We start from the raw sequence: 14,052 nt of genomic DNA, 5'->3' as shown, positions 1-14,052 counted from the left end.
CAATATCAGATATGTCTATATCCTGGGAAATGTTCTTGTTACTAACAACCTCATGCTAATCGCATTAGCCTACGTTAGCTCAACCGTCCCGTGGAAGGGACACCTATCCAGAAGATGTTTGAATGTGGTTCCTCCTCATTTGTAATCTATACAGCCAGGTTCTACAATATAGCAACATATTAATAATATCGGACATTTAGGAGACGCTTTTATCCAGTCATGCATGCATGCATGTTACAGTATGGGTGGTCTCGGGAATCAAACCCACTATCCTGGTCTGCAAGCACCATGTCCTACCACCTGATCTACAGAGGTTATAGGTCATTTAGGACAATGACCTGGTTTGTCATTACTTCAGGATCTCTTCCTAACGGTAACAGATCATGATCCAGAGACAGTCTGTGATATAAGGATCTCTTCCTAACGGTAACAGATCATGATCCAGAGACAGTCTGTGATATAAGGATCTCTTCCTAACGGTAACAGATCATGATCCAGAGACAGTCTGTAATATAAGGATCTCTTCCTAACGGTAACAGATCATGATCCAGAGACAGTCTGTGTATTAAATGACAGTCTCTTCCCTGTGTAGTGTCCATGGGGCTCTAGTCAATAGTAGTGCACTACCCATAGGGCTCTAGTCAATAGTAGTGCACTACCCATAGGGCTCTGGTCTAAAGTAGTGCACTACCCATAGCGCTCTGGTCTGCACTGAATAGGTTGTCTGTCTGGTCCAGTTCTTTACAGGGCCTCGCGAAGATGAGAAGACCTGGTTTGAGGCTCGGGACTTCTGCAGGGTGATTGGAGGAGACCTACTCAGCATCCACAGTTCTACGGACCTCCAGTCTATGCATCATGTGTAAGTTATTCAACCTCACTCAGATATTCCAACTCACACCTTTATCGGTTAGCAACGGCTCCAGCCCCCAATAATCTTCGACAGGTCTTATTCTAGGATCCAAAGAGTCAACATATACAGGTTTAATAACATGTTTGTTGCCTATACAGGTTTAATAACATGTTTGTTGCCTATACAGGTTAAATAACATGTTTGTTGCCTATACAGGTTTAATAACATGTTTGTTGCCTATACAGGTTTAATAACATGTTTGTTTCCTATACAGGATTAATAACATGTTTGTTTCCTATACAGGTTTAATAACATGTTTGTTGCCTATACAGGATTAATAACATGTTTGTTTCCTATACAGGTTTAATAACATGTTTGTTGCCTATACAGGTTTAATAACATGTTTGTTGCCTATACAGGATTAATAACATGTTTGTTTCCTATACAGGTTTAATAACATGTTTGTTGCCTGTAAAGGTTTAATAACATGTTTGATGCAGTATGTGACAGTTCTATTTCCACCTTCTTCCAGGTTTCTCAAACCTTGTCCACTAGGTGGGACCCCCGACATACCAATAATGTAATACTGCTAACTCACACTGACAGAAGTTGTATTCCCTGCCATGGTGATAATATAGTAATGTTTTGGATACTGTAGCCATGGTGATAATATAGTAACGTTTTGGATACCGTAGCCATGGTGATAATATAGTAATGTTTTGGATACCGTAGAAAAGGTAATAATAATAATATAGTAATGTTTTGGATACCGTAGCCATGGTGATAATATAGTATTGTTCTGGATACCGTAACCATGGTGATCAAATAGTATTGTTTTGGATCCCGTAACCATCGTGATAATATAGTATTGTTTTGGATATCATAACCATGGTGATAATATAGTTTTGTTTTGGATACTGTAGCCAAATCAAATGTATTTATATAGCCCTTCTTACATCAGCTGATATCTCTAAGTGCTGAACAGAAACCCAGCCTACAACCCCAAACAGCAAGCAATGCAGGTGTTGAAGCACGTTGGCTAGGAAAAACTCCCTAGAAAGGCCAAAACCTAGGAAGAAACCTAGAGAGGAACCAGGCTATGAGGGGTGGCCAGTCCTCTTCTGGCTGTGCTGGGTGGAGATTATAACAGAACATGGCCAAGATTCTGAAATGTTCATAAATGAGCAGCATGGTCAAATAATAGGTCTGGGACAGGTAGCACGTTCGGTGAACAGGTCAGGATTCCATAGCTACAGGCAGAACAGTTGAAACTGGAGCAGCAGCACGGCCAGGTGGACTGGGGACAGCAAATAGTCATCATGCCATGGTCCTAGGGCTCAGGTCCTCCGAGAGAGAGAAAGAAAGAGAGAATTAGAGAGAGCATACTTAAATTCACACAGGACACCAGATAAGACAGGAGAAGTACTCCAGATATAACAAACTGACCCTAGCCCCCCGACACAAACTACTGCAGTATAAATACTGGAGGCTGAGACAGGAGGGGTCAGGAGACACTGTGGCCCCATCCGTTGATACCCCCGGACATGGCCAAACAGGAAGGATATAACCCCACCCACTTTGCCAAAGCACAGCCCCCACACCACTAGAGGGATACTTCAACCACCAACTTACCATCCTGAGACAAGGCCGAGTATAGCCCACAAAGATCTCCGCCACTGCACAACCCAAGGGGGGGGTGCCAACCCACACAGGAAGATCACATCAGTGACTCAACCCACTCAAGTGACGCACCCCTCCTAGGGACGGCATGAAAGAGCCCTAGTAAGCCAGTGACTCAGCCCCTGTAATAGGGTTAGGCAGAGAATCCCAGTGGAAAGATGGGAACCGGCCAGGCAGAGACAGCAAGGGCGGTTCGTTGCTCCAGAGCCTTTCCGTTCACCTTCATACTCCTGGCCCAGACTACACTCAATTATATGACCCACTGAAGAGATGAGTCTTCAATAAAGACTTAAAGGTTGAGACCGAGTCTGCGTCTCTCACATGGGTAGGCAGACCATTCCATAAAAATGGAGCTCTATAGGAGAAAGCCCTGCCTCCAGCTGTTTGCTCGATAATATGTGATAATGTAGTATTGTTCTGGATACCGTAACCATGGTGATAATATAGTATTGTTTTGTATACATTAGCCATGGTGGGACTTCCTGGATCGGTCTGAGTGCTCAGGATCCCAACACTGGCTACGCCTGGACTGATGGGTCGCCAGTGAGTTATGTTCACATAATAATACTACTACTACTACTAATTATAATACTAATAGTAATACTACAACTACTACTACTACTAGTAATACTACTACTACTACTGCTACTAATAGTGATACTACTACTACTACTTCTTCTAAAATAATAATAATAATAGTAATACTACTACTACTAACATAAATACTACTACTACTACTACCAATAGTAATACTACTACTAATACTAGTACTACTACTAATGATATACAATACTACGAATAGTAATACTAATAGTAATACTAGTAATACTACTACTACTAGTAATTATAATACTAGTAGTAATACTACTACAACTACTGCTACTAATAGTAATATTACTACTACTACTACTAATAGTAATAATGTTAGTAATACTACTATTACTACTACTACTTCTAACATAATAATAATAATAGTAATACTACTACTACTACTACTAACATAAATACTACTACTACTACTACCAATAGTAATATTACTACTAATACTAGTACTACTACTAATGATATATAGTACTACTAATAGTAATACTAATAGTAATAATAGTAATACTAATACTACTACTACTACTAGTAATACTACCACTACTAATAATAGTAATACTGCTACTACTACTACTAATAGTAATTCTACTACAATCTATAATACTAATAGTAATACTACTACTACTACTAATACTAGTACAACTACTAATTATAATACTAATAGTACTACTACTACTACTAGTAATACTATTACTTCTACTAATGGTAATACTTCTACCTTTACTACTAAGTCATTCTACTACTAATTATAATACTAGTAGTAATACTACTACCACTACTAGTAATACTACTACTACTGTGACTAATAGTAATACTACTACTACTACTAGTAATAGTACTACTACTGCTACTAATAGTAATACTTCTACTACTACTAATAGTAATACTTCCACTACTGCTAATACTAGTAATACTACTACTACTGCAACTAATAGTAATACTACTACTTCTACTACTAATAGTAATGCTACTACTACTACTACTTATAATAGTAATACTACTAGTACTACTACTACTTCTATTTATAATGAACACTAATACTACTGCTACTAAAAGTAATACTACTACTACTGCTACTAATAGTAATACTGCTACTAATACGAATACTACTACTACCACTGCTACTACTAATAGTAATACTACAACTAATAGTAATACTGCTAGTAATAGTAATACTACTACTAATAGTAATACTACTACTACTACTAATAGTAATACTGCTAGCAATAGTAATATTACTACTACTAATAGTAATACTTCTACTACTACTAATAGTAGTACTACTACTAATAGTAATACTGCTAGCAATAGTAATATTACTACTACTACTACCTCATGGGAAAGTTTCTCTTACAAATGTGTTTGTCCTCAGCTGTCCTTCCAACACTGGATGGAGGGGGAACCCGACAACTACAACGGTGTGGAGTCCTGTGCTGAGATGAGGAACTCTTACTGGGATGAAGAGGGATCCTGGAACGATGTAAACTGTGAGGACTACAACAACTGGCTGTGTGAGATCCCGAAAGGTAATGTACTGTATGGCTACAATAACTGGCTGTGTGAGATCCCTAAAGGTAATGTAATGTAATGTATGGCTACAATAACTAATGTAATGTATGGAGTCTCTCAAAATGAATAAAGAAAACATTTAATTGAAAAAGAAGAAAAAAAGAAAATCTAAAAATAACAAATAATTAAAGAGCATCAATAAAATAACAGTAGCGAGGCTATATGGGGCTACCGAGTGGCGCAGCGGTCTAAGGCACTGCATCTCAGTTCCCATACCAGGCGTTGATGCAACCAGTCAGGATGCTCTTAGTGGTGCATCTGTAGAACTTTTTGAGGATCTGAGGATCCATGAGACACCTTTTCAGCCTACTGAGGGGAATAGCAGTTGTCGTGCTCTCTTCATGACTGTCTTGGTGTGTTTGGACCATGATAGTTTGTTGGTGATGTGGACACCAAGGAACTTGAAGCTCTCAACCTGCTCCACTACAGTCCTGTCGATGAGAATTGGGGCGTGTGCTTGGCCCTCCTTTTCCTGTAGTCCATGATCATCTGCTTTGTCTTGATCACGTTGAGGAAGAGGTTGTTCTCTTTGCACCACATGGTCAGGTCTCTGACCTCCTCCCTTTAGGCTGTCTCATCGTTGTCTGTGATCAGGCCTACCACTGTTGTGTCATCAGCAAACTTAATGATGGTGTTGGAGTCATGCTTGACCACGCAGTTGCGGGTGAACAGGGAGTACAGGAGGGGACTGAGCCCGCACCCCTCAGAGGCCCCTGTGTTGAGGATCAGCGTGGCAGATGTGTTGTTACTTACCATTTCCACCTGGGGGTGGCCCGTCAGGAAGTCCAGGATCCAGTTGCAGAGGGGGGTGTTTAGTCCCAGGGTCCTTAGCTTAGTGATGAGCTTTGAGGACACTATGGTGTTGAACGCTGAGCTGTAGTCAATGAATAGCATTTTCACGTAGGTGTTCCTTTTGTCCAGGTGGGAAAGGGCAGTGTCGAGTGAAATAGAGATTGCATCATCTGTAGATCTGTTTGGGCGGTATGCAAATTGGAGTGGGTCTAGGGTGTCTGGGATAATGGTGTTGTGAGCCATGACCAGCCTTTCAAAGCACTTCATGGTTATAGATGTGAGTGCTGCGGGTCGGTCGTCATTTAGGCAGGTTACCTTGGTGTTCTTGGGCACAGGCTCTATGGTAATCTGCTTGAAACATGTTTCATGTTTCATCCTGGTAATCCGTCCGGCCCTGCGGCCTTGTGAATGTTGACCTATTTAAAGGTCGTTCTCACATCGGCTACGGAGAGCATGATCACACAGCCATCCAGAACAGCTGGTGCTCTCATGCATGCTTCAGTGTTGCTTGCCTCAAAGCACGCATAGAAGTCAGTTAGCTCGTTTGGTAGGCTCGCATTATTGGGCAGCTCGCGGCTGTGATTCCCTTTGTAGTCTGTAATAGTTTGCAAGCCCTGCCACATCTGACGAGCATCGGAGCCGGTGTAGTGGAATTCAATCTTTGTCCTGTATTGATGCTTTGCCTGTTTGATGGTTCATTGAAGGGCATAGCGGTATTTCTTACAAGTTTCCGGGAAAGAGTCCCGCTACTTGAAAGCGGCAGCTCTACCCTTTAGCTCAGTGCAGATGTTGCCAGTAATCCATAGCTTCTGGTTGAGGTATGAATGTACTGTGGGGACGACGTCGTCGATGCACTTATTGATGAAGCCATTGACTGATGTGGTGTACTCAATGCCATCGGAAGAATCCCTGAACATATTCCAGTCTCTGCTAGTAAAACAGTACTGTAGCTTAGCATCTGCGTCATCTGAACACTTCCAAATTGAGCGAGTCACTGGTACTTCCTGCTTATTGCTTGTAAACAGGAATCAGGTGGATAGTTATGGTCAGATTTGCCAAATGGAGAGCGAGGGAAATCGTTGTATGTGTCTCTGTGGGTGGAGTAAAGGTGGTCTAGTGTTTTTTTTCTTCTCTGGTTGCACATGTAACATGCTGGTAGAAATGAGGTAAAACTGATTTGTTTCCCTGCATTAAAGTCTCCGGCCACTAGGTGCGCCGCCCATGAGGTTGTGGTCAAAAGTGCAACACTAGAAAAGGAAGACATTCAGGATGTATCGCCTCTGTCTGTGGGATGGAAGTATTTTAGTCGACCTCACGTGCATGATTAGTAACCTTACAGGGACCAGAAGGCTTTAGCTTGGTGATCTAACTCAGTCTTCTCTCTCCTCCCGTCTTCTACATTCTCCTCCTCTTTTCTCTGTGGCATTACAGGAGTGACCCCACTACCTCCTCCCAACAACACCATCCCTGGTAAGTCCCCTTGACAGTACGCATCCCAGAGCTCCCAGGACTCCCTGGAAAATATTGGCAAGTGTCGATGAGTTGTCGATCACTCTTAATTTAATGAATAAATGAATGAGCTCACCACATTAAAAGTATAAATATTTTGAGGACGCATTGCAGAATGCTAGTGTGAACTTTGGAACGCAGTCCAAAAGAACTCTGACAAGTCGAGAGACCTAGCGGACAAGTCCCCTTAAGAGACCGAGCAGACAAGTCCCCTCTAGAGACCTAGCGGACAAGTCCCCTCTAGAGACCTAGCTGACAAGTCCCCTCTAGAGACCGAGCAGACAAGTCCCCTCTAGAGACCGAGCAGACAAGTCCCCTCTAGAGACCGAGCAGACAAGTCCCCACTAGAGACAGAGCGGACAAGTCCCCTCTAGAGACCGAGCGGACAAGTCCCCTCTAGAGACCGAGCAGACAAGTTCCCTCTAGAGACCGATTCAGATAAGTCCCCACTCTGGAGACCAAACCAAGCAGATAAGTCCCCTCTCTAGATGTGCTTGGTCTCTAGAGGGGACTAATCTGAATGGTCTCTAGAGGAGACGAATCTGCTTGTTCTCTAGAGAGGACTAATCTGCTCGGTCTCCAGAGGGGACTTAATTGTACATAACTTATATGAGTATTTTCTAACCCTGTCTAGAGTATAATGTGACAGAGGATGGCTGGCTGGAGTATGGAGGCTCTCAATATTACTTTAATACTGAAGTGCTGGCCATGGAGAATGCCAGGCACTACTGTCAGCAGAGGCATGGGGACCTTGTTGTTATCAACGGACTAACAGAAAATACATTTCTGTGGAAAAAGGTAAACACCTATAGTTTCGCTATAGTCCTGCCTTCAAACACATTGGTAGAGCTATATACACAAGTGGTGTATAGTGCTTAGGTAAACATACTTTAAAGTACTACTTAAGTCGTTTTTTGGGTATCTGTTCTTCACATTTATATTTTTTGACTACTTTTACTTTTCCTTCACTACATTCCTAAAAGAAATGATGTACTTTTTATTCCACACATTTTCCCTGACACCCAAAAGTAATGTTTTGAATGCTTAGCAGGACAGTCCAATGGTCCAAATCCTCTGCCTCTCATCTGGCAGACTCACGGCCTCACGGAACACAAAGGCTTCATTTGTAAATGATGTGTGGAGTGTGCCCCTGGCTATCCGTATATAAAAAAGATTTGCTTAATATAAGGATTTTGACATTTACTTTTGATACTTAAGTGTTTTTAAAAAGATACTTTTAGACTTTTACTTAAGTAGTATTTTACTGGGTGACTTTCATTTTATATTAAGGTATCTTTACTTTTACTCAATTATCACAATTGGGTAATTTTTCCACCACTGAAATACACTGAATCAAGGTGTTGAAACGGACGCTGGCCCATGTGGACTCCAAGACAGCTGGTCCCTAATGCTAATTGCTCTTTTTTTCAGATCAATAAAGAGCAATTAGGAAGCCATTACATCGGGCTCACAGTTGATCTTGATCGCTCTTTCGGGTGAGTATAAAATGAGTAAAAGAAGATTATCAAACAGAGAAAAATAAAACGTTTTTTATATCACTTCTAAACTAGTGGTGTCAAACTGCTGTTCTATTGCTGCATTCATGACCTTCTAGAAACTCTGAAATACGAGCTTCCTTTCTGGGAGAAATCGGTTTGAAAGGACCTTTTTCTTGATACTAGCCATCCCGCATGCGGGAGCGTAACGTAGCCTCAAACGAATTAGCATAACGCAGCGGACATAAATCTTCCTAGAAAATTCTCCTATTCATGAAAATCACAAATGAAATATATCGAGACACAGCTTAGCGTTTTGTTAATCACACTGTCATTGTGTATGTTTATCATGGCATAATGCTATGGCTAGTGTTAGGGTTGCGTAAATTCGAATCTGGTATCAGGATAAATATAACAATGAGTTACAGATTTTATACTATGTATTTTTTATTAGCTAAGTAATAAATGGCAAGTGCAACTTTTGTATATACGGGCTCACTGTAATACCACGCAGGGCAGAACAGAGAACTGACAAGACGTATGTAAACAGTATTCTTTATACTGTGATAGACAGTTCCAACCCGTCTGTTGGCCTATCACAGTAGAGGCTGGGCGTGGTTTAAACTTGCTCAGCCTATTGCTCAGCCTCTTGGCGCTTCTGTTGATAGATGTAACTGTTGCTGTGAAGAACATCCATGCGCTCATGCTCGATACCGTTATCTCTGCACCTGGCTCCTGTTATCTAACAAAAGACCGCTTGTTCTGCAACACCCCGCTCTGAATGTGCCCCTCCCAACTCATTGAACAGTTCCTGTCTTCATGCTTCTCTGTATTTTTCCATCATGAGAAAGGCCCATGGCCCTGAAACTGTTAACAATGTTTCAAGTCAGCTATGTTGCATAACACATACATCCACACAAGCCAACAGCAGATAATATTCAATCATATATATGGTAATGGCTATAATGTAAAACACAGAATCCAACACTAGGCTCTGCTAGCATCAGGCAACATTTTCACGAAAATAAGAAAAGCAATCAAATTAAATAATTTACCTTTGAAGAACTTCGGATGTTTTCACTCAGGAGACTCCCAGTTAGATAGCAAATGTTCCTTTTTTCCCAAAATATTATTTTTGTAGGCGAAATAGCTCCCGTTTGTTCGTCAGGTTTGGCTGAGAAATCGACCGGAAAATGCAGTCACTACAACGCCAAACTTTTTTCCAAATTAGCTCCATAATATCGACAGAAACATGGCAAACGTTGTTTAGAATCTATCCTCAAGGTGTTTTTAACATATCTATTTGATAATATATCCGTCGAGACAATTGGTTTCTCATAAGAAGCGATTGGAAAAATGTCTACCTCAGTACTTTACGCAAGATTTCCTGCGGGAGACATCATGTGACCACTTGCTAAATGTGGTCCCTTACGGCTATTCTTCAACATAAGTGCGTAAAAAGACGTCACAATGCTGTAGTCACCTTGGGGAATACGTAGAAAACGTAAGCTCATTCGTAGCTCATTCAAAGCCATATAAGGAGTCATTGGCATGAGGCGGTTTCAAAAAATGCGGCACTTCCTGATTGGATTTGAATCTGGGTTTCGCCTGTAACATCAGTTCTGTTGCACTCACAGACAATATCTTTGCAGTTTTGGAAACGTCAGAGTGTTTTCTATCCAAAGCTGTCAATTATATGCATAGTCGAGCATCTTTTCGTGACAAAATATCTTGTTTAAAACGGGAACGTTTTTTTATCAAAAAATGAAAATACTGCCCCCTAGTTAGAAAAGGTTTTAACACTATAATTTGGATGAGAGCGTGTTGGCTGCGCTTTTTGTTCATGGGTTGACGTAGCTACTTAGACATTAGCCAGTTGGCGTTCTCAACCAGTTCAAAGCATGTGAATGCACACCTCATTGCTCTGTTTAGAAGTTGTATTTCCGAACATTCCGGCATGACATGAACATAGCATATTTTCTGTGTATTGTCCGTGTTCTTTATGTGTTCCATGTCTTGTGTGTTGCTGAGTTCTTGTGTTCTGAGTTCCATGTTTCGTGTGAGTATTACTGACTTATCAGTAATACATACAGTTCATTTAGAAAGGATTCATACCCCTTGATTTATTCCACATTTTGTTGTTACAGCCTGAATTCAAAATGGGTTAAATAGTATATTTTATAGTCAACACACAATACCCCATAATGACAAAGTACAAACTTGTTTTTAGAAATGTTTACACATTTATTGAAAATGAAATACAGACATATCTAATTTACATAAGTATTCCCACCTCTGAGTGAACACATGTTAGAATCACCCTTGGCAGCGATTACAGCTGTGAGTCTTTCTGGGTGAGTCTCTAAGAGCTTTCCACACCTGGATTCTGCAACATTTACCCATTATTCTTTAAAACATTATTCAAGCTCTGTCAAATTGGTTGTTGATCATTGCTAGACAACCATTTTCAGCTCTTGCTATAGATTTTCAAGTAGATTTAAGTCAAAACTTTAATATCGTCCACTCAGGAACATTCGCTGTCTTCTTGGTAAGCAACTCCAGTGTAAATATGGCCTTGTGTTTTAGGTTATTGTTCTGCTGAAAGGTGAATTCATCTCCTAGTGTCAGGTGGAAAGCAGACTGAACCAGGTTGTCCTCTAGGATTTTGCTTGTGCTACGCTCCATTCCATTTAATTTTATCCTGAAAACCTCCCCAGTCCTTAACGATGACAAGCATACCCATAACATGATGCAGCCACCACTATGATTGAAAATGTGAAGAGTGGTACTCAGTAATGTGTTGTATTGGATTTTCCCCAAACATAACACTTTGTATTCAGGACAAAAAGTTAAATGCTTTGCCATTTTCTTTTGCCAAATTACTTTAGTGCCTTGTTGCCTTATTTTCTGTTCAGTACAGGCTTCCTTCTTTTCACTCTATCATTCAGGTTAGTATTGTGATTGTTGATCCATCCTAAGTTTCCTCCTATCACAGCCATTACACTGGTTTAATGTCACCATTGACCTCATGGTGAACTCCCTGAGTGGTTTCCTTCCCCTCCAGCATCTTAATTATGGGCGCCTGCATCTTTGTAGTGACTGGGTGTACACCATCCAAAGTGTAATTATGCACCATGCTCAAAGGGATATTCAGTATCTTATGATTTGTGTTCTTAGTTCTCATGTTCTTGTGTTCTTAGTTCTCATGTTCTTGTGTTCTGAGTTCTTGAATCCTTGTGTTCTTAGTTATTGTGTCCTGTGTTCTGAGTTCTTGAATCCTTGTGTTCTGAGTGATTGTGTCCTGTGTTCTGTCCAGGTGGATGGACGGTTCCCCAGTAGTATTCCAGAGATGGGACAACAACCAGCCGGACTTCAAGAACAACGATGAGAACTGTGTTGTCATGTCCAGCTCCATGGGTGAGCTAAAGATGAGTCGAGGCCCAAAAATGTTCCTCTCTTATAAGAACTTCCATTGAGTTATTTTCATTCTGAATCTTGGGGCTGGTTACCACATAACTCAATGGCATGATTAGGTCTACTATAACTGTGTGTCTGAGTGTTCAGGTTTCTGGCTTGACTATAACTATGTGATTGAGTGTTCAGGTTTCTGGCATGACTATAACTGTGTGTCTGTGTCTCCAGGTTTCTGGCATGACTATAACTATGTATCTGTGTCTTCAGGTTTCTGGCATGAATCTAACTATGTGTCTTCAGGTTTCTGCATGACTATAACTATGTGTCTGTGTCTCCAGGTTTCTGGCATGACTATAACTGTGGCACTGAAATGAGGTCCATCTGTGAGAGGAGTGGTTCCCCCCCAGTGAACAGCACCGTGCCCCCTACTGCCCCCCCCACAGGAGGCTGCCCCCCGGAATGGGTCCGCTACCAGTCTAAGGTCAGTAAGAGGAGAGAATGGATCCTAAGGTCAGAGATCAAAGGTTACACAGGAAGAGTGTTAAAATAATGATTATGTAATAATAATATGTTGAATGTCTTTCACGTGAAAACAGACAATACAGTTTTATAACAGGCTTTGAGAATGAAAGTCAAACTCAAAGTTTTTGCCTATAATCAATCAACTTGAATCAACTTGATTTATTGCTTATTGATTTGATTATAGTGCTACAAATTGATTGGATACCGGGTGCCTTGTACCTGGCTCGAGGCCAGATCGTACTGCCAATCCATGGGAGCTAACCTGGCGTCCATCGCCAGTAGGCGGGAGCAAGGTGAGATTATTTTAACCTGTAAATGACCCCTCATCTGTGGCGGTCTAAGACCCTCCCTCTGGAGTACATGTAAGACCATAGCTCTTTCTCCTACCTATCACCTCTATTGATCCTAAAACATACAACATACTTTATAAACAAATCAGTGGTGGAAGAAGTACCCAATTTTTATACGTCAGTAAAAGTAAAGATGCGTTAATAGAAAATGACTCCAGTAAAATTCAAAGTCACCCAGTAAAATACTACTTGAGTAAAAGTCTAAAAGTATTTGTTTTTTTTAAATATACTTAAGTTTCAAAAGTAAATATTAAGCAAACAAGACGGCACGATTTTCCAGTTTTTTTAATTAATGGATACCCAGGGGCTCCAACACTCAGACATAATTTACAAACTCAACAGAGAGACAGTAGGGATGACCAGGGATGTTCTCTTGATAAGAGTGTGAATTGACCATTTTCCTGAATGTAACAAGTACTTTGGAGTGTCAGGAAAAATGTATGGAGTAAAAAGTTCATTATTTTCTTTAGGAATGTAGTGAAGGAAAAGTAAAAGTTGTCAAAAATATAAATAGTAAAGTACAGATACCCACATAAACTACTTAAGTACTTAAAATACTTTACACCACTGCAAAATATATATATACTGAATGAACGGTCATCTTCTCTTAGACTGGCAGGTATTTAACACCCACAGACAACACCACTGACCCTAAACTGATCAGCTGATCAAGTGACATTTTACAGACAGTCATGCACATAAACATCCCATGGATGCTACTATTAGTGTCAGTACCATCTTGTTTTACAGATGGAAATGACAGTACCATCAGCCACATGTCAGTCAGTCAGTGATGAGTTGATGAGTTCTCTCCTGACCAACACTCTCTCCTGTGGGTTGTAGCAATAGAGATAGAGGGCTCTGGATGGATTGAGGGATTCCACCATTTTTAAGTAGTCAACTGGGTGGGGATTCCTATGGGTTGCAGCCTCAATGGAGCTGCCCATGCTGTCACAGATGCTATAATAGAACAGATATAAGGATGAGTCCTCTAACTATCTCTATGGAGCTACCCATGCTGTCACAGACTCTATAATGACACAGATATAAAGATGAGTCCTCTTTCTATCTCTATGGTTGCAGTGTTTCTGATGACCCAGATGACTTCTGGTGCTACTGACCTGTGGATTGGACTGAGTAACTTAAACCGGGACGCGTTTGTCTGGACCGATGGCCAGGCAGTCAAATACTTAAACTTGGATTTCAAGAAGGTACGCATGTACAAATATTTACCTAAGCAATGAGGGCCGAGGGTTGTTTTCCATGG

General features: G+C 40.9%; 1 protein-coding gene across 1 annotated transcript in view; it reads left to right on the top strand.

The window, feature by feature from the left end:
• The window catches only part of LOC139377205 (macrophage mannose receptor 1-like), a 72,466-nt gene that overhangs the window by 24,987 nt on the left and 33,427 nt on the right, over window positions 1–14,052 (top strand). The window contains exons 13-22 of the mRNA XM_071120206.1: window positions 738–859; window positions 2,998–3,073; window positions 4,506–4,659; window positions 6,926–6,964; window positions 7,638–7,801; window positions 8,435–8,499; window positions 11,816–11,916; window positions 12,252–12,394; window positions 12,620–12,728; window positions 13,869–13,996. Coding sequence (XP_070976307.1) covers window positions 738–859; window positions 2,998–3,073; window positions 4,506–4,659; window positions 6,926–6,964; window positions 7,638–7,801; window positions 8,435–8,499; window positions 11,816–11,916; window positions 12,252–12,394; window positions 12,620–12,728; window positions 13,869–13,996 — 1,101 coding nt within the window. The remainder of the gene's footprint in view (window positions 1–737; window positions 860–2,997; window positions 3,074–4,505; window positions 4,660–6,925; window positions 6,965–7,637; window positions 7,802–8,434; window positions 8,500–11,815; window positions 11,917–12,251; window positions 12,395–12,619; window positions 12,729–13,868; window positions 13,997–14,052) is intronic.

This window comes from Oncorhynchus clarkii, chromosome 20 (assembly GCF_045791955.1).
Source record: "Oncorhynchus clarkii lewisi isolate Uvic-CL-2024 chromosome 20, UVic_Ocla_1.0, whole genome shotgun sequence".
NCBI lineage: Eukaryota > Metazoa > Chordata > Actinopteri > Salmoniformes > Salmonidae > Oncorhynchus > Oncorhynchus clarkii.
Note: the sequence above shows the minus strand (reverse complement) of the source record. Positions and strands in the feature narration are given on the sequence as shown.